This window comes from Barbus barbus (assembly GCF_936440315.1).
Source record: "Barbus barbus genome assembly, chromosome: 28".
Classification (NCBI taxonomy): domain Eukaryota; kingdom Metazoa; phylum Chordata; class Actinopteri; order Cypriniformes; family Cyprinidae; genus Barbus; species Barbus barbus.
In genome coordinates, this window is record NC_136756.1 from 24048168 (window position 1) to 24072716 (window position 24549).

The 24549-nt window shown below is 36.2% G+C and overlaps 2 protein-coding genes across 4 annotated transcripts in view; both read left to right on the forward strand.

Annotated features, from left to right (window-relative positions):
- Nucleotides 1–3140, forward strand: part of LOC306848117 (fibrinogen C domain-containing protein 1-like) — a 107098-nt gene extending 103958 nt beyond the window's left edge. The window contains exon 7 of one of the 3 annotated variants that reach the window (XM_079382476.1): nt 2495–3140. In XM_079382476.1, coding sequence (XP_079238602.1) covers nt 2495–2757 — 263 coding nt within the window. In that variant the 3' untranslated portion in view covers nt 2758–3140. The remainder of the gene's footprint in view (nt 1–2494) is intronic. The other 2 variants (XM_079382477.1, XM_079382478.1) reach the window with 2 other exon arrangements.
- A 6185-nt stretch (nt 3141–9325) lies between these two features.
- On the forward strand, nt 9326–22080 carry LOC306848116 (TNF receptor-associated factor 1-like). The gene is made up of 10 exons (XM_079382475.1): nt 9326–9677; nt 10046–10127; nt 10354–10452; nt 11935–12096; nt 12919–12978; nt 13073–13141; nt 14000–14422; nt 17054–17231; nt 20163–20311; nt 21513–22080. Exons 1-10 carry the CDS (start codon nt 9463–9465, stop codon nt 21729–21731), a joined length of 1656 nt encoding a protein of 551 aa, XP_079238601.1. The 5' UTR covers nt 9326–9462; the 3' UTR covers nt 21732–22080.
- The last annotated feature ends 2469 nt before the right edge of the window (nt 22081–24549 follow it).

Sequence of the window (24549 nt, forward strand, 5' to 3'; positions counted from 1 at the left end):
TGACCAGATAATGACTGTAAATAAATATTTTAATTTTTGTGTGGATGATCTCTTTAAACCAGATTAAGATGGTTGGCTAGTCTCAGCCATATTAAACCAGTTTAACCTGGTTTAAACTGACCACAGTTTACCGGATTCAGGATGGTTTTTGGGCCATGATAGTTAGTTTGGAACATGTTACTAGTCCACAGTGTTCTACTCTACCGAGCTTTACCAACATGCTTTAGTTAACTATCTAAATCAGCTTTGACCAGGTGACTATAAATTGCTAATTTGAGGCTAATCTAAAAGGTATAATCCACCCAAAAATGAAAATTCTGTCATTGTTTACTGACCCTCATGTTGTTCCAAACCTGTATGACTTACTTTCTTCCATGGAACTTAAAATAAGATCTTTTGAATATTGCAGTGAAAGTCAATGGGAAACGCAACTGTTTGGTTGCCAAGTCAAGTTTGGTTAAAAGTCGTACAGGTTTAGAACAACATGGGAGTGAAGATCTTAAAATAATATCCAAATCAAACAGTTTCAGTCTCCACTGACTTCTATTTTATGGACACAAAATATAAAAGAAATCGAAGGCAACCAAAACTGTTTGGTTACCAACAATCTTCAAAATATCTACTTTTGTGTGGCAAAAGAAGTCATACAGGTTTGGAACAACATGAGGATGAGTAAATGATCACAGAATGTTATTTTTTTTTGGTGAAATATCACTTTAAACCAGCCAAAAAAAAAAAAAAACAGACAGCCAAAGACCATAAATGACCTTCTTTGACATGCTAAAAACCAGGTAAAGCCAGCTCATGTGTCATGTTTCTGCAGGCAATGTCTCTGCATCTGTTCATTGGCTCTCCTTTCACAGTCCAGGTGCTGTCATTTTATACCACCATCATTCTGCTGATTCGTTATCTGCTAGACCACAATGATGAATCTATGAGGCAACCGAAACGAGTTTATGATGTGTAACAGACTTTACAATATGACATAACAGCATCAATTGGATCTCCTTTGTCCCAATAAAATGACTATCACGATACATGTTGCAGCAGAGAGGAATTAGAGTCAGAGGAAGAGGACAGGAGAAGGTTTTTACTGCAAGGCTGGCAATAAAAGGCTGATCTTGTCAGCAAGGCCAGGCCCAGTGGAGCTGGGCGGTATGGAGGCAAGAAACTGGTATTAGATTAGCCTAGCTGCACACTGCAACATTATGGCCCTGAAACATACATCACAGAGCTTAATAAGGGCACATTAGCGGCAACGCGTTAACACGCTCCACTCTTTGGTTTCCATTTCTCTCTTCACTAGCAGAGCTAGCAATCTCAGTATACAGATATAAACACGCTAAGGTGATTGTGAAATTTCCAAATGATGTTTTGCTGCTCGATATATGAGCCTATAAGCAGTGTTTTAGCATTGCTCTTCTAAGCACTTGGATTTTATGAATTGAAGGCTATAAAAAGCAAATGTAAATCCATTAATGTAGGCTGTGCTTATGTGCATGCAAAAATTTTAAAATTCACTGCATTCAAAAGTTTAAGGTGACTATGATTTTTTTTTATATGTTTATGTCTTTTATGCTCACCAAGACTGGATTTAGCTTATCAAATATACAGAAAAGAACAGTAATATTGTGAAATATTGTTGACAATTTTAAATGACTCTTTTCCGTTTTAATATATATTCAAATATTTTCAGTATCATTACTCCAGTCTCCAGTGTCACATGAGCCTTCAGAAATCATTCTAATATGCTAATATGATTTTCTGCTTAACATTTCTAATTATTATTCACGTGCTGCTTAATATTTTTGTGGAAAGTCATTTTTTCAGGATACTTTGATTAATATAAAGTTAAAAAGAACAGCATTATTGTTGTTGTAACTATTACAACAACACCGTCACGTTTAATCAATTTATTGAATCCTTGCTGAATACAAGTATTATTGATTTTTTTTAAGTCTTACTGACTTACTTTTTTGAATGGAAGTGTATCAACTACATTATAAAAAGAAAAATAACCACTAAAATAATCATTAAATTGGACATGTTTGTGAAATCTGTGAAGTTCAACATAAACTTGCTTGCTTTTTATTCACTTGATTATTATCAATTTTATTGGTTAGTTGTTTTCAGGCCTAATGTCAGTTACAAAAAGATTTAGCAATCAATTTTTGGAGGAAAAATATTTTTTTTATCCAGTATTTGTGTATTTTTACACATGCTTTTTTGAGGTTCCATTTGATTTAGGATGTAGAGCAAGGTAGCTCACTATGTCGGAAGAAAACTTCTGCACTTTGTTGAAACTGTGTACTGTTTTACTGCACAAATCCAAACTGTCCATGACACAGATAAACAAAGACGTTGCGGTTGAGTGACTCGTTCTTTTGTTTCTGTCTCTTTTTCTCGCCATCCCTGTCTTTCACATGCTCACTCTTTCACCCTCCTCTATCTTTCTCAATCTTTCTTTCCATCACGCATTGATCCTATGTTGCAGGCGACTCGCTGCTCAAACACAACGGGATGAAATTCACCACTAAAGACAAGGACAACGACCACTCTGAGAATAACTGTGCGTCCTTCTACCACGGTGCCTGGTGGTACCGCAACTGCCATACCTCCAACCTCAACGGACAGTACCTGCGTGGCCAGCACACCTCGTATGCCGACGGCATCGAGTGGTCATCCTGGACCGGTTGGCAGTACTCGCTGAAGTTCACTGAGATGAAGATCAGGCCAACCAAGGAGGAGAATAAATGAGCGAGAACTAGAAAACTCAACTAGAAGAGCTCAAAGGTGGCTGTAGGTGTTAGAGACACTCGATGCAGAAGCGCAAGAACTTTCCGGCGACAACGTCTTTCTCATGTTTCTGTTTCTATCCATCTTTCAAACCCCATTTTCTTGTAGTGTTTGTGCTAACGCCCAATAGGCCGATGTTTTTCTCTTGATATACTGTTCACATCTCTGAATATTATTATGAAACATTGCAGGTATTGTCAAAAAATGTACTAATGGAAAAAAATCGATAGTTGTTGTCTAAAAAAAAAGAAAAAAGAAAAAAATATTACTTCTGTAGCTGTGAAATTTAGCAAGAACGTGTAGCTTTTCATAAAAATAAAGACTTTTAACTCTTCAGACATCCGACGGAGAGGCAGCTTGTCCTATGTTATTTTCGTTCAGTGCTTAATCAATAACTCGTAGTTAAACATGACAAGGTTGCTATTGGTGTGTCCAGCCCCTGCTGTAATATCTGGGAGGTAACTAGATTTTCCCACATGTCGAGTAAATACGTTATTGACCACCAGGGATGCTCAAAGAGAATATGTGTCACAGTGGTGGCTTTCAGAGTGATGGGCCACAACAGGTGCATTTTTCACTCTGACAGGTCAGTCGGTGGAAGGTTTTATCAATGGAGAAGCTGAACGTCTCTCAGAAAACACAATAACCCTTTGGTGTTACTGCTGGATAGAAGAGTGTTGGATTTTATCTTATGCACAGTAGGTCAGATTCACCAGAAATCACAATGAGATGGATTGACGGAGCTTTAAGGCTTAAACTTGGAGAAGATCTGAGAACTGAACTTGGGTTGAACCGTTTTTTTTTGTTGTTGTTGCGAACAGACCAGATCTTCTGTTTTAATAGTCAGATCATCCTGCAGATCATTTCAGTAGCTTATTCAGTAGCTCATTAGTTTGCCATGAGTATATGATCATTATTAATTTAATGTCATTTGTTTCAGGTAAACTGTGGAGTTCTCAAAATCTTAAGCTGAAAGGAATAGTTTACCCTAAAATGCAAGGGGTCAAGATTCAAATTGTATTTGGACATTTAAAGCACACATATTAGGCCTATAACAAACAGGCTGGCACAAACACCAGTGCTTGGTTTTGTTTTTGAGGCTCTTAAAAGTGTGAAATTAACATCAAAAGATATATATATATATATATATATATATATATATATACAACAGTTAGTTCTCGACCTCTTTAGTGCGGATTCTTCAGCGAGTCTTTCTGCATGTTGCATCGTTACACCAGTAGGTAGCAAATAATAAAAAACACAGCTTCATTTGGAAACTACACCAAATGCAGTTTTACGAGTGAACCATTGAATCATTTACTTGCCTGATTTATTTATAAATATGTTGGTTCATTCAGAACGAAAGAGTGATTATTTATACGTCAATCGCTGAATCATTTACTGATTTATTCAAAATAATGAATCATTAAGGAAGAAACATCACTATTTGTTTGTTGCTCAGAAACGGTTCTGTTTTGACTTTGTTTTCATTGGTGGAGCAAAAAAAGTGTCTGGCAATAGTCTAAATGTATTGAACTGTTGTATAACATCATGAATGTGAGTGTAACTTGTTTTACTGATTTTGGTGTAAACTATTCCTAATGTTGCTTCTCTTTCGTTTGTATTGTTTTTTTAAATCTATGCAGACTTGATTCACTAATTTCTCTCTTTTTTCATTTATGGCACTGACAATGAGCATATGTCAATTTTACAATCAACTTGCAATGTCCTTTTACTCATTTACATGTGTTTCATGAGTCTTTGTGTTAGTTTTGATTGCACGATTTTCAACATGTCAACCTGCTGTTTTATTTGTATACTAATGTAATTTATCCTGCCATGTTAACTAACCTAGTGTTTAGAATGTTTCATAAGTTTATTTGTATCTTTATATTTGTTGTGACTGTACTTTTATTATCCTGACCAATTGTCTGCACTTTAAACAGCAAAATCAAAATACTAATTTCTGTTTCAAAACGTTTTACAATCACTTTTCTATCTATATTGTAAGGAATTGACAAAAATAGTTTTATGAATCAAGGATAACTAATCCCTCAGATTATTTTAAAAATGCAAAGAATTTCAATATCAGCCTGCTTTATACTTCATTCATGTTTCAATGGGCAATTTACAGTATACTGCAATGCCAACCCCGTCTGAAAAACCAATTCGCCATGCACCGTCAGAGGAGCTCAAAACTACAACAGAGCGAACAGCTGTCGCAGCCCAACCAAACTGACACGTTTTATGAGACACATTCTCGCTCAATAAAGAGAACCGCAGGCATTTCTGTGGGGTGAAATAGTTTAAGATGAACGCCGCTATGTAGATTGAGTTTCACGGTCAATTCTCTCTGGAAACCGTAGGAGGGCTTTCAATGATCCAGTTGTCCTGACGTACAAGCATATTCAAAACGAAGAGAAAACGCCAATAAAAAACATCATCTCACCTCATCCCGCCATGTTTTTCTTGCTCTCCGCAGGTAATTTTTTTTAAGAAATGTTGTTCTTTTTGGGAATGAAACTGATAAATGTAAGATACGGACTGAGATTGGTTTTGTTGCACCAAAGGAGAGAACGTGCGACAGCTACTGCTTTTGGGGAATGACCGATCTTTAGTTCATGGCCTCAGTTGCTTTCTGTGAACTTCTTGGAACTCAGGAACCCCTGCCGATGGCCTCTCTAAACACCTGTCTGCTGACGGCGCTTGCCAGTCATCCGTGTAAATAATTTAACCGTGAAATTGAGCATGTCTTGCAGCATAACAACACCCGAGGATGACAAGAGGATGTTTTCCTTTCTTTACACATCCTGCCCTCCCTGACATCCCCTCAAACCTACAAACCCATCCTTTCTGACCAGCTATGAAAGCTATGAAAGCAGATCTACTGTACGCTTTTAACATTTGGTATGCTCTGCTACATTTTGGGAATTACGATGGACTCGTTCCATTTTAGCTCTTGTATTAGCAGTATTTTTTGTTGATCATTAAAATGTGTTTAATGTTCAGAGTGACATTTAATAAACATTCACAGTTTTTAACATACTCGCTTACGGTGTGACTGGAGCGTTTCCTCTGACAGAAGAAGTGAACTAATTCCACTTTAGCAGTTTGGGAGTGAATGTCAGATGAGGTCAGCTCATTAGCTGGTAATTGACTAGGTCGGCCAAGAATAGATCCCTAGGCAAAGCTTTTTTTATGTGAATATTGTGACTATCGCATTTGCCTTGCTTTTAAATATTTGCAAATGTGCCAATCTCAGGCCTAGATTGCATAATGAGGCTCTCGAGTGATGAATGTTTCAGGAATGTCGTGAAAATGCATGACATTAAATGGAGGAAAGGAGAGATTTAGCCTTTTTCTGTGACTCTCCTTCAGTATGGAGAGGAAAAATGGCTAATATCCAGCAATCATGCAACATTCATTTTCATAAGATGACAGCAGACTCCTTTTTTAACATTAGTTTTTATTTCCTAATTTTCAGATATTGGCCTTTTTGATTGTAATGCCAACAAAGTCATATTGCCCATATTTGTTGGGTTGATATTTAAGTCACTGTTAAATGATTTAAAATGATATTTCTTAAAATTGTGACACCACTAGGACCGTGTTACTGTGTATTATTTAGTTCACCCTCTTTACGCAATTCATGGAAAGTCCCTTAGTAATAGAACAATTATTTCCGAAAAGGTTTCTAGCTCTGCAAAAGGGACATTTCACACCAAATTATATTAAAACTGAAGAGTATCTGCCAATACAAAACAATAATAGCAAAAACTTTAGTACAACAGTGCTAAAAAAATCCAATATGCAAAGGTTTTACTCTTTTGATTCATTTTTCATCTCTATTCATGCTTTTTAATGGTTATAAAATATTGATTAACTATCCCCAACTGTTCAGAAGTTTGGGGTTTGCAAACTGATTTTTTACTGTTTTCAAAAGAAGTCTCATTCGTACTAGCCAAAGCTGAATTTATCTGATCAAGAATGCAGATAAAATTGTGAAATATTTTTACATTTTAAAATAACTGTTTTATATTGTAATATATTTCAAATGTAATTTCTTCCTTTTATGCAAAGCTGAATTGTCAGTATCCAAATCTTCAGTGTCACATGATCCTTCAGAAATGAGCTGCTCAGTTATTAATAATGGTTCTTATTATTATTAAAACTGAAAACATTTTTAATATTAATAATAATTCACAATTTTATAAAATACATAATCATATATATATATATTCATGACTGTTTGTGAGATTCAGTCATGTCTTATCTATTATGTGGTAAAGAGTGACTCTGCAGGTCTGGATTCGAAAAACAGTATCAGTATCTGTGTTTCAGGAAGTGTTAGAATGATGTGCATCTACTCAGCAGAACTCAGGATCAAAACCAAGTGAGGGATGCATCAGAAGCGAGGGGTGTGCTGATGGAACGCTTCAGATATTCAGCACTCAGCAAGTAATAAACACATCTGGCTCCTTATCTCCATTCCCCAATATCCTTAACGCCCATACTTGTCTTCCACCCAGACAGATTTACAGAAGATGCTGCCCTATACCTCGCCTCTCTGTTTCCAGCACACAAGACACTGTTTGGGGCCTCCTGACCAGCCCGATCGATAAGGCCCATCACATTTAAAGCTTTTGCATCATGAGGTTTCTGTATTATTGAATTGCATCTTCTCACAGTGATTCATGAGGGTACAAACATCTTATTTTTCCATAGAAAGCTCTTGGGCCCCTCAGCTGCAGTCATTTTGATGCACTGGTCCCTCATGTGATTGCTGTTTAATGAAAAACAGGCCAGCCTAGCCCTGCTCTCCTATTACAGAGTAATTGATTTGAGGTGAAGAATGTCCCTTGTAGAGGTGAATAGTTTTACCCAAGTCATTAATCCCTTCAACCAGATATTGAAACCCCCCTGACTGCCTTCTTTAGCAAAAATGACCTCCCTTGCTCTCTTTCCCTCACTCTCTTATCATCTAATCGGCTGTCTTCTGATTTGGCTCAATTCAGACAGCATGTATCATCTCATAATGTTTTACAGACCATCATTCACTCATCATTTATCAGCAATTATTTGCAGCTTTCGAAATGAATATTTGGCAACGCAGTGACATTTACAGGTTTAAGAGAAAAACTACTTCTGGCACCCGCTGTATAGTAAGGAAATGTGACCTTAAGCTCTATGACTATATAGTCTGACTGTGAAGTTTGTGTGACGTTGTATGCAGCTTGCTATTTGAATGGGAGATTCCTGTTTGAGTAGTGAGCAAATGCAAGGGTCTTCTGAGGGTTTTTCCACTTTCTCTTGAAATGAAATGATGCTCATATGGTTAACAAGATCAATACATACTCTCTAGGCGAGTGGATGGTGCTTAAGTGAAGCATTAAGTCTTTAGACAATTATATAAGCAAATATTCCAAGGATGAAGGTCAGAGATTAAAACAAGATGGGTTCTACAGAGAATAAATGACACAGCAGAGTGTCTCACTGCATGGTTTCTGTGTCATTCATCACCAAAAGAACCACATTTTGGTCAAAATCTCATTAAATGAAAATGTTCACTGGTTTGCACAAAGGCTTGAGTTTATCGAGTAGTATAAAATGCTAATACGCAAGAATCAATATATAGTTTTACTGTTATCATGATATAAAGTAATAATAATAATAATATTACTTATACAGTATAGCCTACTTTAAATAAGGCAATGCATGATAATCAAAACAGGATGGAGAGTATCGAAATACCTCACTTTTAAGTAATAGCATAATATTTATGTTTTCTCGCTTTATGGTTCCATAATTAATGACGTGTCCGACAAGCCACTTTCATGATTAACAGAGACGGTGAGCATGAAAAATAAAAACAGCCGTGAAACGTGTCCACCGCATTGGAACCGCAGGTAGTTTTTCAAACAGGGACTTTCCGTGTTGACGGATATGACGGCCAAATTCTGAGAAAGCGAGAGAGAGGCGGCTCAACACCTAGTGAGCTGCCTACATAGACAACAACACTTATGAGCATCGTCGGCGCTATCCTAAATGGCAGTATTGTAGCTAGTTATGGGAAATCAGATTCATTTTCGTGAATCGGTTCTCGACTAATAAGGATTACTGGTTCACGTAGTTCGGATTACTCAGAATGCATGGCATTTAGTGAAACTGATTCATTGCAAATATAATTTCACATACACATTTATTCATGAATAGCTACTTTTAGGAAAGGATAGAAGGTCCCCTGGAGGTCGCTTCTATTTGTTTTTGATCGCTGACCACTCTGTAGGTCGAGCTAGTGAGCTGCTCACCAAGACAGCACTCTGCTTTTTGTTTTAGTAACTTACCCTCACTAGTTTTTCAGACACAGCCGAAGTGAATAGTGTTTCTGTCACGTTCACTTAGCCTGTAATTTAACAATAATTCCACAACTTTTTTCTTTCTCTTATTATTTTGTAGACCTTCCCCTAATTATTAAGGCTATATTGTCTGTAACAATGTGCCTGATAAGTGGGCGGAAAACAGCGCAATTATATTTCCGGGTGTTTGAAGAGGGGGAACCCCGTGGTGTTTTTCTACCGCGGGTAACTTATATCACGAGAAAGTCAAAAGCATATCAATATGTCATTATAACTTGCTGCTGGTACAGACACTTCATCAAAAACCTCAATGGCTTCTGGATCAGCTGTTCTAGACCCGTCGTTACACGGGGTTTCGTCCACACCGGGTGAGAACGAGTACCCGTCGGGTTTCCCTCTGAGCATCTGTGATGAAGTACCGAAGGAGAAGTATTTGTGCAGCAACTGTAATAATGTCTTGAATAAAGCGCGTCAAACGGTGTGCGGTCACCGCTACTGCCTCGCGTGCGTCAACTGGCTGGTCAGGTAAGAGAATGAGAAGCGTTCAAGTAGAACAACCACAGTTTCATGAAAACACACAGGACATGGTTGGCAAGACATTATTTTCGGTTTTGAAAGTGGTTTTAATTGTGGCATATAATCACAGTGCCATAGCTACCTAAATATAGAAACACCACATGAAATTTTAAAAAGGTGTATAGATGCTGATGTATGTCGGTTATATATGTGTATGTGTGTGTGTGTGTGTGCGTGTGTATGTATATAAACGTTGGCTAGCTTATTATAATGTGAGAAAATAGGCTATAGCTAAGTAACATCTAAACCGCTATGTATAAGATTTATTAAAATGTTATAAATGAATGCTATTAATGAAGGCTTCTATTTCACCATAGAAACAACAAGGACCTCCTGTGCACAAAATGTAAAGAAGATCCCAGTGTTGAGAATGACACTAGTGTACTGACTCTTGACCAGGTAATCAAAACTCTATCTATCTATCTATCTATCTATCTATCTATCTATCTATCTATCTATCTATCTATCTATCTATCTATCTATCTATCTATCTATTGATAAAATATGTGATGGCTACAGAGGTGTGTTCATATTCAGATCTGTCAAAGGTATGATTTTGACAGTGGAAGCATCGTGACTCATGTTCGGAAAGTTATCATATTTTCCCTTCTTGTTTAAACTGCAGTTCTTCAACGATGCAGCTATTAATAAGGAAATTTTGGATCTGAAAGTTCACTGTGCCAACCAAGGCTGCCCCTGGAGAAGCACCCTGAAGAACTTTGAGGTACTTTTCTATAGATATTCAGTTTATTTACCTTTCTGACATTTATAATAAGAATACAGATAGTCTTATTCTATATCAGCAATGTAATTACTTGAATGGATCTGTAATGCATTTAACACTATTTAAGCAGATGAATGATCAAGGCCGTACTTGATTTGTGAGTTTTTCTGAATTATGTATTTATTTATAGCATGGGAAATGCTTTTTTTGAACTTCAGAGGACATGATGTGACGATCACGCATATGAGCCACTTCCTGAGCCATCAAGTCTAGCACTTTCCACTGTAGTTCAGATTAGAACATTGAGCTAATAAATATAAGACCAGAGATCAGGGCAGTTCACAGGCTGCTACACATTCACGTAAAGCCTATAAAGCTATTGAGAACACTGTAATGCTCTCAGATGTCTTTTACACTTGACTGAGTCAAAATCAATGTGGATTATGGGGCTTGTATTGATCACATTAGCAACCATGGCTTTTCTGTTATCAGATTGTTAAATCATTAAAAAATAGCTGCATTTCATGGCAGGCAGTCATATTCGGTTACAACCACAAGATGCTATTTTACGGGAATCCTAACATGGTAGCTTTGTGGTCATTTCATAACATGAACCAGCCATTAAGGCATAGAGAAAATCATAGAGCTGTTGTGCAGATGCTATCCAATGTAGTGAATCAATCCTCAGTCTTATAGACTAGTCACAAACTCATACTTTAGGTTTTGAAAAGCCTCTTGTACAACTTTTAGAGGTCAGTGTTTTGTCGAGTAAAATGTTCTATGACTTTGACCCTCATGGCTGCCTAATGGAAGTCTTTTATATTTTTACCTTCTTTCTGTACTCGAAAGTCTGAAAGCCTTTTGAGAGTATGGTATTATTCACAAGCTCCCTATTACAATAGAGACATGTAGGTTAGGTTATAGATTTTATGTTTTTCAGTGGAAACTATGATCAAAAGCATAATAAGTTTTAGAGGTTAAGTGTATAGAAATAAAGCAGCATTATTTCATTTATAGCAATCATACTTGCTTAATGGAGTAGTTCACCCAAAAATAAAATAATTTGTCATTACTTAGTACTTACTCACCCTCATGTTGTTCCAGATCCATACGCTGTTATTTTTTGCACTAGAAAACAAACAATGAAACAGTTCAAAGTGACCACCAAGCTCTAAACCTGGCAAAAACACCATTACTAAAACATAAAAATAAGTCTTTTAAAGACAAACAATAAACCTATGTGAGGAGAAGACCCAAAAGTATTTACTAAAATTTAACTGGTAAGGTGCTTATTTTTCTGGATAGACATTTTTTGGAGACTCATTATGAACTGTCCTTGTATACAAAAGAGCTGCTGAAGATTCTTGGATGACAAAAGTCTTTTATTTTTCTAAGAAAAATAGCATACAGATGTGACATGAGATTAATTTTCATGTTTTATTTGAATTATCCCTTTAATATGCTCAATGACCCATTCAACAGGACCATCAGGGTCAGTGTGAATATGCCCTGATCCCTTGCAACATCGGCTGTGGCTTAATGGTGCAGAGGAAATCACTGGCTACACATCTGGAGAGAGGCTGTCCCAACAACAAGACCACATGTCCCTCTTGTTCAGGTGTCCTGACACTGAGAGAACTCCAGGTAAGGTTAGAAAATGACACTTTAGAGACTGCAAAATATTATTTTCCAAATCAGTATTTTTGCATTGTTTATCTAGTAAAATATCTCAATTAATTTAGATCCTTAAAACAAGCAAAACTGTATAAGAAATCAGAAAATTTTATTTTTCTTTTACTATTTTCTTCTTTGTTTGAACTCACATTTGGTCAGATTATTTTTCAAACTTAGTAAAAATAACCCTAATTCTAAATATGTTCCATGAACACAAAACTGTCATACACATATTTAGCTTCTCAGGGGAATTTTTAAGTATGTTTGGATATTTTATTGAAAACAGTTATATAGAATATGTCTCAAAAACCAACATACAAACAATATATTTGTGCAAATTATATATACATGTATGATATGATACATATTGTGGGAGTAGGCCTATAGTGCAAGATATTCTGCCTTTTTCGTTGTTGCTAAAGTGGTTTTGGGTCAGCGTGCCCTTGCTTGAAGCCCCGTGGCTCGGTTTTAAGCCACAGATGGAGTCTCCAGTGTTTACTGCTGTCCCATATTACTTTCTTTTCCATTTCACCCATCGGGACCATGCACACACATGGATTAGAGGAATAAAAAGAAGGGGAAAAAAACAAGCAATCCAGTGAATTTAAACATCAGTCATCAAACGCCACACATTAGTCAAGATATCTTCAAATGCAATGTGTTTCACGCTTCAAATTAAGATAAAAAGTCTCAATGAGATGTTTTTGGAAAGTTTGTGGCACAAAATTATTTAGGCAAAACTTTCATCACTAACTGCTGTTAGTGAAAGTGACATTTCCTCATTTTTCACAGAAGCATGTTTGTCCCAGTTCAAGCGATAAGAAGACGACGAAGACAGATAAACGACAAAAGGTAGAAAAGCTGGTGGATCACTGAATATTGTACCCTGAAAGTGAATGTACAAACAAGAACAATTCTAAAGTATGTCTCTGTGTTTCCTTTGTAGAATAATCACCCAGGCAGCTCAAAAAAGAAGGAGCCATGCATTTTCTCAGACGTTGGTTGTCATTTTAAGGTTGGTATTTTAAGAACGGTACCTGTTTATGTTAATCATGATGTATTATATAGTTGTGGAACAGAGTTTTATATTGAGCAGAAACTTATAGATACTTGAGCCACGTTTTAAAAAAATGGTCTACAGAAAATTTGAGAGGACAATTTTTAAAATGAAAATATTAAAAGTATTCTAACAGTAACAAATAAAAAGTGTATATAGTTTTTATAATTCATATAATATTTATATAGCTTTATATATTTATAGTTTTATAATATATATATATATATATATATATATACTTTATAATCTTATAGTTATGTAAAAAACGTATTTATTTCTAAATATTATTTTGGGTTGTAATATATATTAATAAATGTTAATTTGGGTTGTATGGCTGTTTGGAACCATATTTATTGTGAAAAGTACTTATAAATGCGTTTAAATTGATCTTAATTTTTTTCTCTAATATTTTAATATTAGCTAGACAGAGAAAACAAAGATTTTGCGGAAAAAAAGATATGCTCTAAATTTAAAGGGAATCATTTTCAAGAATTTGTAGAATAAAAAAAAAAGTTGAAAAAAAATCTCAGAAAAAAAATCCTGTACTGTACTTTTTTATTCAAAAAATAATACTTTTCTGTTTTATTTCCTGTATGAATTTTCCTTAAAATTCTTTTAAAAGATTTTTGTTTGAAAAATAAACAAACAAAAATCATCAACGGTGTAAGAAAAAAAAATACAATAAATAAATAAAATAAACTTTTCTCTAAAAACCAGTCTCATTACAGTTTCACTTCTTAAGTAAATCTTGTTATTGCAGTGGAGAAAGTAGTGTTTTGTGGGAATGATAAGTTTTGCTGCAATGTTTTATTTCAGGGCAATGCAGACAAAGTAAAAGAACATGAATCCTGCAGCCATGTCGGTCATCTACAGCTTCTCTTGGATGTGACCAGAGCTCTTCAGCGTACCTTGAATTCCTCAGCTGAGCGAGGCTACCAAGAAAGCCCTGATCTTCTTCAGCCTGGACAGTGTGGTGCTTCCTACACTTCTCAGAGTGAGAGTGAGATTGAGACCGACGGGGGGGATCCAGGAGTGAGTGATAAGGCTCTCAGTCTCCACGATGATCAGGCTGAAATTGCTGTGGGCCAGCAACTGGACACTCTACAGCAGAGAGTGCAGGTTATGGAGAACATCATCTCAGCTTTGAACCGAGAGGTGGAGAAGACGCAGATCAGTGTGATTGCGCTGGAGAGAGACAATTACAACAGTCAGCAGCTCATTCAACACTTAGAAACCAAGGTAAGTTGTAAAATAAATCTGTGTCATGACACTAATGGTATGGAAATCTCAATTTTAAATGGAATTAAATGGTTTTGTAAACAGTGGTTAGTTTTGAAATGCCATTATTACGATTTGTTTTTAGAAGAAAGCAGATTTTAAACATCTAGGGAACTTTGTAGACATTGTACAGATGATGAAATTGCATAGCGGTGGTGCTGCCACACTGATGCTCACAGACAAATGATCTGCTAATATCCTGTCAATCATGTCCACCAGTACATCAGAATTGCAATGCCTTGTCAGAAAGGTTTAGAAAAAAAAGATTTTTTTCTTATTCGTTGAATTGTTTTTTAAATAGTCTTTTGGTGATGGTCTCAAATAAATAGATTTGTGAGAATGTTCTGTCCATACACATACAGTACATACAATTTATGGAATTGGCTTTTAATTAATTTGTTGGAATGCGAATTGTATTGGCCAGATTTGGAAATGGAATAACAGGAAGAAATATTTACATAATTGCGTCAAACACATTTAAATTAAAATAATTATGCCTTTCTGTGTTAGGGTTAGGGTTAACTTAACAGGCATACAATACATTCAAAGGTCTGAACGGCAGTTCAGTTTGTATATATATATATATATATATATATATATATATATATGTGTGTGTGTGTGTGTGTGTGTGTGTGTGTGTGTGTTTGTATATATTTATGGAAACTGTGATCATTTATTTCAGGATTCTTTGATGAATTGAACAGCATTTATTTGAAATGTTTTTACTTATCACTTTTGATCAATTTAATGCATCCTTTATGAAAAAGTATTATTAATAATATAAAAAAAGTTCAACATTATCTAAATAATTCACAATATTTAATACAGCACCACAAAAATCCATAAATCCATCACATTGTCTCCAATATTCAAACTTTGAATGAATTGATTATGAAATATAGCTGGTTTATTTATTAAATAAAATTGAAGGGATAGTTCACCCAAAAATGAAAATTTGATGTTTATCTGCTTACCCCAAGGGTATCCAAGATGTAGGGGACTTTGATTCTTCAGTAGAACCATAATGAAGATTTTTAACGCAAACCATTGCAGTCTGTCAGTCATATAATGGCAGTCAATGGGACCCGCGGCTTTGAGAGTCAAAATAAACATACACAGACAAAACCAAATTAAACCCTGCGGCTCGTGATGATACATTGAGGTCTAAAGACACGAAACGATCGGTCTGTGAAAGAAACTGAACAGTATTTATATAGTTTTTTTTTACCTCTGATCCACCACACTGTCCAACCGTCCTGAGTGCGTTCACAGCAGCCGGCACGTGACAGGTGAAAAACTATATAAATACTGTTCAATTTCTTGCACAGACCGATCCTTTTGTGTCTTTAGACCTCAATATATCATCACGAGCCACAGGGTTTGATTTGGTTTTGTCTTTGTATGTCTTTTTTTCTCTCAAAGCCGCGAGTCCCATTGACTGCCATTATATGACTGACAGACTGCAACGGTTTGAGTTAAAAATCTTCCTTTGTGTTCTACTGAAGAAACAAAGTCACCTACATCTTGGATGACCTTGGGGTAAGCATATAAACATCAAATTTAAATTTTTGGGTGAACTATCCCTTTAATATAATTTAAATGCAAATTGTGCCTTTCAAACATCAATTAAACATCATTAATTTCATGTTTGTAAAAATATGTGTATGATAACGTTTATGGTTCATTCATACTGAATATGACCTGTATTATTAACAGCTGCACTTACATTAGATATATTAATTTCACTTTATTTTATTTTAATTATTTTAATCTAAATTCAAAATCAAATTACAACTGTGCATCCTGCTGCCTCAGGAATTCAGTGCAGTTCTGAATGGTGCACAACCCTGATATCAAATTATTTCCATCCTGGATTATTAAAATCAAAGCTCTTGTTTTTCACCGTGTGTAAATAGCAACAACATATTTCATTACTTTGATGTGTCCTTGCAGTTAACTAGGCATTGATTTCATGCTGTGAATCTGCAATATGGTTGGAGCTAATGAATGTGTTTGTGTTACAAAAGAGCTGAAATGCTATATAGGAATCTGTGGAAAACATATGTTTCCTGTGATATGTTTTTTTTTTTTGTAGCCCCTGGGTTGCATAAATCATGCTTTAAATAAGGACTCACATAAAACTAACAAAGGTATTCTTTTGGGGCGATCTGAAATGATATATTTGTCCCCGTGCTCATCTAAACACCGGGAGGTGATAACAAATGATTGTATTCTGTATTCTGACGCTTGACCTGGAGGGGTTATTTAACACACGGGAGCCGAGATGACACTTCTGAAATGCTGAAAATGAAGAGATAAGTTGAAGTAAGGATGAGAAGGGAATGAGTGGTAGAAAATAGATTTGTGTGACAGTTCTCCAAGTGCGGTTGAGAAAAGAAAAAAAAAAGGATGTGTCTAATAGGATGTCGACATCTTGTTTTTTTTCTGTATTTCGAATTGTCTCATACAAGGCTGCTGACCTTAACTAGCTCTGAAGGTCCATTATGATACATTAATATTGCGCTTTTGCAGTGAGCCAATCTGTACCTGTGGGTGATTCATCCATGATAATGGTTTTCCATCACATTCTAGGTAGCGGAACAGCAGCAGAGACTGGTCAGGAAAGAGATTCACATCACTTCATTGCAGCAGTGTATCAGCGCCCAGCAGGACATCTCATATGATGGCACTTTTCTCTGGCGGTTGTGTGATGTCAGCCAGAGACTGAAAGAGGCTGCCAGTGGCCAAAAGATCAGTCAGTACTCGCCAGGTACCAAAGCACATATCTCTCCTGTACTGCTCTGAAAGGGAGAGTTCTCTAAAAATAAACATTCTGTCATTTACTCTCATTTACTCTATCATTTATCCTCATGCCATTCTAGACCTGTATGACTGAATTTCTTCTTGAACTCTCTTAACTACACTTTTGTCTTTCTACAACTTATATCTGGAAAGAAGAATGGCATGAGGGTAAATGATGACAGAGTAAAATCTCTTTCTTTCTCTCTCTCTCTCTCTCTCTCTCTCTCTCTCTCTCTCTATATATATATATATATATATATATATATATATATATAGTGGGGAAAAAAATATTTGATCCCCTGCTGATTTTGTACATTTGCCCAATGACAAAGAAATGATCAGTCTATAAATTTAAAGGTAGGTTTATTTGAACAGTGAGAGACAGAATAACAACAAAAAAATCCAGAAAAACCATTTCAAAAAAGTTATAAATTGATTTGCATTTTAACGAATGAAACAAGATTTCTGGCTCCCAGTAGTCTTTTATACAGGTAACGAGCTGAGATTAAGAGCACTCTCTAAAAGGGAAAAGACACCTGTCCACAGAAGCAATTAATCACTCAGATTCCAAACTCTCCACCATGGCCAAGACCAAAGAGGCCAGCCCAGAACTACACGGGAGGAGCTTGTCAATGATCTCAAGGCAGCTGGGACCATAGTCACCCAGAAAACAATTGGTAACACACTACACCATGAAGGACTGAAATCATGCAGTGCCCGCAAGGTCCCCCTGCTCAAGAAAGCACATGTACAGTCCCGGCTGAAGTTGAAAACTTGGTGAACTGGGTGAAAGTGTTGTGGTCAGATGAGACTAAAATCAACCTATTTGGCGTCAACTCAACTCGCCATGTTTGAAGGAGGAGGAATGCTGCCCATGACCCCAAGAACACCATCCCTACCTTCAAACATGGAGGTGGAAACATTATGCTTTGGGGGTGTTTTTCTGCTAAGGGGACAGGATAACTCCACCGCATCAAAGGGACGATGGACGGAGCCATGTACCGTCAGGGCCAGGGCATTGAAAATGGGTCGTGGATGGGTATTCTAGCATGACAATGACCCAAAACACACGCTTCTATCTTATAAGCAAAAAAGGAATGGCACAAGAAGAAGCACATTAAGGTCCTGGAGTGGCCTAGCCCCATAGAAAATCTGTGGAGGGAGCCGAAGGTTCAAGTTGCCAAACGTCAGCCTCGAAACCTAATGACTTGGAGAGGATCTGCAAAGAGGAGTGGGACAAAATCCCTCCTGAGATGTGTGCAAACCTGGTGGCCAACTACAAGAAACATCTGACCGCTGTGTTTGCTAACAAGGGTTTTGCCTCCAAGTACTAAGTCATGTTTTGTGAAGGGGTCAAATACTTATTTCACTCATTAAAATGCAAATCAATTTATAACTTTTTTGAAATGCATTTTTCTGGATTTTTTTTGTTGTTATTCTGTCTCTCGCTGTGCAAATGAACCTACCATTAAAATTATAGACTGATCATTTCTTTGTAAGTGAGCAAAGGAGCAAAATCAGCAGGGGATCAAATTTTCCCCTCCCACTGTATATATACAGTGCTCCTTGCAGAATCTGTGAAAATGAGTAATTTTAACAAAATAACAAAATAAGAGAGATCATACAAAATGCATGCTATTTTTTTTTTTTTTTGGTACTGTCCCGAGTAAGATATTTTACATAAAAGATGTTTACATTTTGTTCACAAGACAAAACATACCTGAAATGATTAAAATAACCCTATTCAAAAGTTTGGGAACCCTTGGTTCTTAATATTGTGTGAGGTTACCTGGATGATCCACAACTTTTTTTTGTTTGTTTTGTGATGGTTGTTCTTGAGTCCCTTGTTTGTTCTGAACAGTTAAACTGAGCACTGTTCTTCAGAAAAATCCTCCATGTCCTGCAGATTCTTCAGTTTTCCAGCATCTTTTGCATATTTGAACCCTTTCCAGGCGTAACTGTATGATTTTGAGATCTATCTTTTCACACTGAGGACAATTGAGGGACTCAAACACAACTATTAAAAAAGGTTCAAACGTTTACTGATATCAGCTCCAGAAGGAAATACGATGCATTAAGAGCTGGGGGGTGAAAACTTTTTGAATTTGAAGATCAAGGTAAATTGCACTTAATTTGTCTTCCGGGAAACATGCAAGTATCTTCTGTTGCTTCCAAAGGGCAGTACTAAATAGAAAAACATTATATTTCTACAAAATAAGAAATGCACGTATGATCTGTGCAAGAAATGCCCGTATGATCTGTGCATCATATTCTAAATCATATGATGGTTTGTGTGGGGGACAGGCCTTGTGACACCTTGTGGGCCTTATTTTTCTAAGCATGTTCCATTTGCAGTTTCAGTTGACGTAATCAATACATTATTGACAATCACTTTTCACTTTTGTGCTGAAGCAAAACAGTTTTGCCAGCACTGAATACATTAATGCATTGGACTCATCAGGAGAGCTGTGGTGAATGAATGTTAGTTGTTATCGTATATTGAAGTAGAATCGATGCTCATTCATAAGACCGGTGCTAACAATTGAGTTGGTACCAGCGAAAGGGAAAGCGAAAACAGCAAATGTGAAGCAGTTATAAAGGCTGAAATGGGGTTGTTTGCCCAGTAGTCATGTGTCTGCGTGAACACAACCATAATAGACAGCAAGAATGGCTGAAACAGAACAACTGAAGGTAATTTCATCGACTTGTTTTCTTTCACGTCATTACAGAACAGGATATCAGAATAACTGTTCTTCCAATACAACAGTCAGAAAAAGGAAGCCACACATTTGATTTTTGAGATGAAAGGAGCTCTCTGGTTATCTGCTGCTATTTTTAAGAGTTTTAACTAAAGCCCATCACGCTTCACATAAAAATGACAACGCATTGTGTTTTTCAGCTTTCTACACCGCCAGGTATGGATTTAAAGTGTGCATGCGACTCTACTTGAACGGAGATGGGGCTGGAAAGGGAACGCATATCTCTCTTTTCTTTGTTATTATGAGAGGAGAATACGACCCCATTCTTTCATGGCCATTCAGACACAAGGTAAAACGCTATAATCAAGCTGTCAATCAGTGATCCAATCAATCATTTTCTGAACGTCTGTGTTGCTCTTAGCTAATGACGCTTACATTGTGAATTCATACATTAAAGGAGTCATATCATGAGGAATCAAATGATCCTTGATCTTTTGAAATAGAAAAAGCTTTGATGTATTATGAAATTCTACTGCAGATATGTTGAACTCAAAATGTTCTTCCCAGTCCAGCAAGACAATTTGTTCAAATTATTTGAATTTTAATTCTGAGCGTAGAATATTGTATCCAAATTGATCACTATCTTATGTGCTCAATTACGTATCTTACGTTTTTGAACACAAAAACCTATATTATCTTATCAAGAGTTCATATTCTTAACTATAACTAAACTATTACAAATATTTTTAATTGAAATAAAGCTCAAATAAAATATATAAATATATCAAGAAAATATAAATGGAAAAACTGAAACTTAAAAACTTGAAAATTAATGAAAATTAGAAATGTTGCCTTGATGACTAAATAAAATATAAATTACTTAAACTAAATGAAAGCTAAATAGATCATTAAAAAAAGTGACAAAGTAAAAGCTAATTCGTAATATTAGTAAATACTATATAATATAAATAATACTGAAATATACTAAATACTAAATATACTATATACATAATACTAAAATAACACTGTCTCCAAGTCTATCCTGCTTCTGTCTTGCAGTTATCATCATTGTAAAATGAGCATCATGTTCTTCTCAAGAGGGCCGAACACTTGAAGTGAGCACTCAGATGATAACGTTACCATCTCATGTGTGCGTGTTTAGTACACGTAATATGAAGACATACATCAGAAAAGCAGAAAAAGTCATTTTTTATAAATAAATAAAAAATAAAAAAATAAGTAAAATTAAATGCATTTCAGATTCTGCTATTGAAGGCAGTTAAAAACACATTTTTCACATTCAATTTCACATTAAAGAAAGCATTTAGAAATAACTGTTAAAGACAACGCAGCAAAAAGCAGGTCATTATATTCAAAGTGCTGGAGAGAATGTAAAATGGTCTTAAAAAACTAAATTACAGCTGTTTATGGTGCAAAAAACCTACTGAGTGCACCTCAGGACAAAGAATTCAATAATAAATGCATGATATGACCCCTTTAATAGTGGCTTCTGTGACCTTCCGCTGACATCTCCTCCACGTGCCTGGCAGGTCACGTTCTTTCTCATAGATCAGAACCAGAGGGAGCACGTCATCGACGCTTTCCGTCCCGACCTCACCTCTGCATCTTTCCACCGCCCCATCTCAGAGATGAATGTGGCCAGCGGGTGCCCCCTCTTCTTCCCTCTGGGGAAATTGAAGTCACCTAAGCACGCCTACTGCAAAGATGACACCATCTATATCAAGTGCGTGGTGGACATGTCCTCCTGAAGCATGAAGGCCAGGCTGTTAAGGAGGACTAGATTCCTAAGGGAGCATAACAATTCTGGATCCAGACAAAATGAATATGGAGTGCAGAGAAACAAACCCAGAAATATTTATGAACTGAAAAGTTGAAGAGTTTTGTCTCGGTTGCATTTTGGTTCTTTGGGTACATGAATAAAATAATATTTTTAGATTGACACCTGGCAATGTTTTAAACATTGATTCTTTCTTGTGTTGTTTTGGATGTATTGCTGTTTTATTTATTATGGAATGAACTCTTCTGGATTTTGAAAATCATTCTGACAGTTTTCATATTTTATGTGTAATAATAAATAAAATGTGTTTACTACCTTGTTTTTTGTTTCCTCGTAGCATAGTTTATCTGCTTACTAATGCGTGTCTCATCATTGCAGATAAATTATGATGCTTTGAAATATTTGTGGTGATTTATCTCTTTAAAGTTTAGAACAATCAATATTATTTGCATTTATGATTTAAATTTAAAGAAATGGTTCACCCAAATATTCACTCACCCTCAGGCCATCCAAGATGTAGATGAGTTTGTTTCTTCATCAGAACAGATTTGGAGAAATTTTGCATTCCATCACTTGTCGCCAATGAATCCTCTGAAGTGAATGGGTGCCGTCAGAATGAGAGTCCAAACAGCTGATAAAAACATCACAGTAGTAATCCACAATATCCACAAGAAATCCACACCACTCCAGTCCATAAATTTAAACTATTGCTTTTGAATGAAATATACAGTGCCTTGCGAAAGTATTCATACCCCTTTTTTTTTTTTTTTTAACTGCTTTAATTTACTTTTTCCCACATCAGTCTACACTCCATACACTATAACGGTAAAGCAAAAAAAAAAAAAAGGTTTTAAACATCTTTGCAGCTTTATTAAAAAATAAAAAACTTAAATGATTCCATTGCATAAGTACTCATACCCTTATCTGGGACAGTTGGAATCTAGCTCAGGAGCATTCATATTGCTTGCAGGTGTTACTAGACTTTGAGTGAAGGTAACCTGTGGCAAATTCAATTGAATGGGTATGATTTGGAAATTCACACGTCTTAATAAATGGTCCAACAGCTGATAATATATATCAGAGCAAAAATCAAGCCCTGGAGTCAAAAAAACTGTCTGTAGAGCTCAGAAACAGGTTTGCGTCAAGCCACACATCTGGGGAAGAGTTCAGAATAAAATTCTGCTTCATTGAAGGGTCACAGAAGCATGTAGTCTCTGTTACCCTTAATGGAAGAAGTTTGAAACAACCAGGATTCTTCTTAGAGCTGGCCCCCTGACCAAACTGAGCAATTGATGGATAAGGGTTTTGGTTAGAGTGGTGACGAAGAACCTGATGGTCACTCTAGTTGATCTCCATGATCATATGTGGAGATAAGAGAAATCTGCAGAAGGACAAACATCACTGCAGCACTCCACCGATCTGGGCTTTATGGCGGTGTGGCCAAACTCAATCCTCTCCCCAGTGAAGACAAAAGAAAACACACTTGGAATTTACACAAAAAAGCACCTAAAGGACCCTCAGACTCAGAGAAACAAGATTCTCTGGTCTGATAAACCTCAATTCTAAGCATCATGTTTGAAGGGAACCAGCTCTGCTCATCACCTGCAGAGTACCATCCCAAAAGTAAAGTGTGCTGGTAGCAGCCTCATGCTATGGGGCTGTTTTTCAGCAGCAGGGACTGAGGGACTCATCAGAATAGAAGAAAAGCTCAATGCACCAAAATATTGAGATAGTCTTAATGAAAACCCAGTCCAGAGCATTCAGAACCTCAGACTGGGCAGAAGGTTTACCTTCCAACAGGACAGTGACCCTAAGTACACAGCAAGAGTGGCTTATACACAACACTGTGAATCTCCTTGAGTGGCCCAGCCACAGCCTGGGCTTGAACCCAATCAAATATTTCTGGATAAACCTGAAAATGTGCATCTGCCCCCATCCAATCTGAAAGAGCTTGAGAGGTGAAGAGGTGAGGAGACAAATGGCAGATAATTGCCAAATGTTGATGAGCAAAGCTTGTCGCATCAAACAAAAAAGGCTTGAGGCTGTAAAGGTACTTCAGCTAAATATTTAGTTAAGGGTATGAGTTACTTGAGTTTTTTATTTTCAATAAATTTATGAAGTTGTGACAATTTTGTTTTTGCTTTGTCAATATAGTGTATGGAGTGTAAATTGATGTGTGTGTGTGGGGGAGGGGGTAATTTAAAGCAGTTTAACATAAGGCAGCAACAAAACAAAATGTGAAAAAAATGAAGAGGTATGAATACATTCGCAAGGCACTGTAAAGGCCTCTATCTATTGCTTTCTCTAGTGACAAAGTTAAAAGAAATATGCACAGATTAAGCACCGTTTACACTCCAAAACAGTTATTAAATATGCTGGTGGATTTTGATGGAGACAACAAGGAATTGACGTTATCACTGCAGGAAGTGTTATTATGGATTATTTTGGACAGAAGCGACAGTTTAAATTGAAAATGTCTTGATGGATTTGTTTCTTATTATTTCTGATTACTGTAATTTTATTTATTTTGTGCATTGTGCATAGATCCTTATCAAATATAGTATCAGATTAGCACATGAAAAGGTCAAGTGGGCTCATGAATTTTTATTTTGCATTTTTTAAATATGTATTTTCACTATAAAGGTTCATATTTTTTTTCACAGAACATCTGATGCTAACCATAATTTTTGCATATGAAATGCTATTTCCTTTTATATCAACAATGGAAATTTTGCTGAATGAACACGTGCAAAATCAGCTTAATGTATTCATAAAAAGTATAGCATTTG

Coding starts and splice junctions, on each gene's coding strand:
- LOC306848116 (XM_079382475.1), top strand. CDS start 9,463: ATGGCTTCTGGATCAGCTGTTCTAGACCCGTCGTTACACGGGGTTTCG. Junction 9,678..10,045: donor TGCGTCAACTGGCTGGTCAG/GTAAGAGAATGA, acceptor ATTTCACCATAG/AAACAACAAGGACCTCCTGT. Junction 13,142..13,999: donor ACGTTGGTTGTCATTTTAAG/GTTGGTATTTTA, acceptor GTTTTATTTCAG/GGCAATGCAGACAAAGTAAA.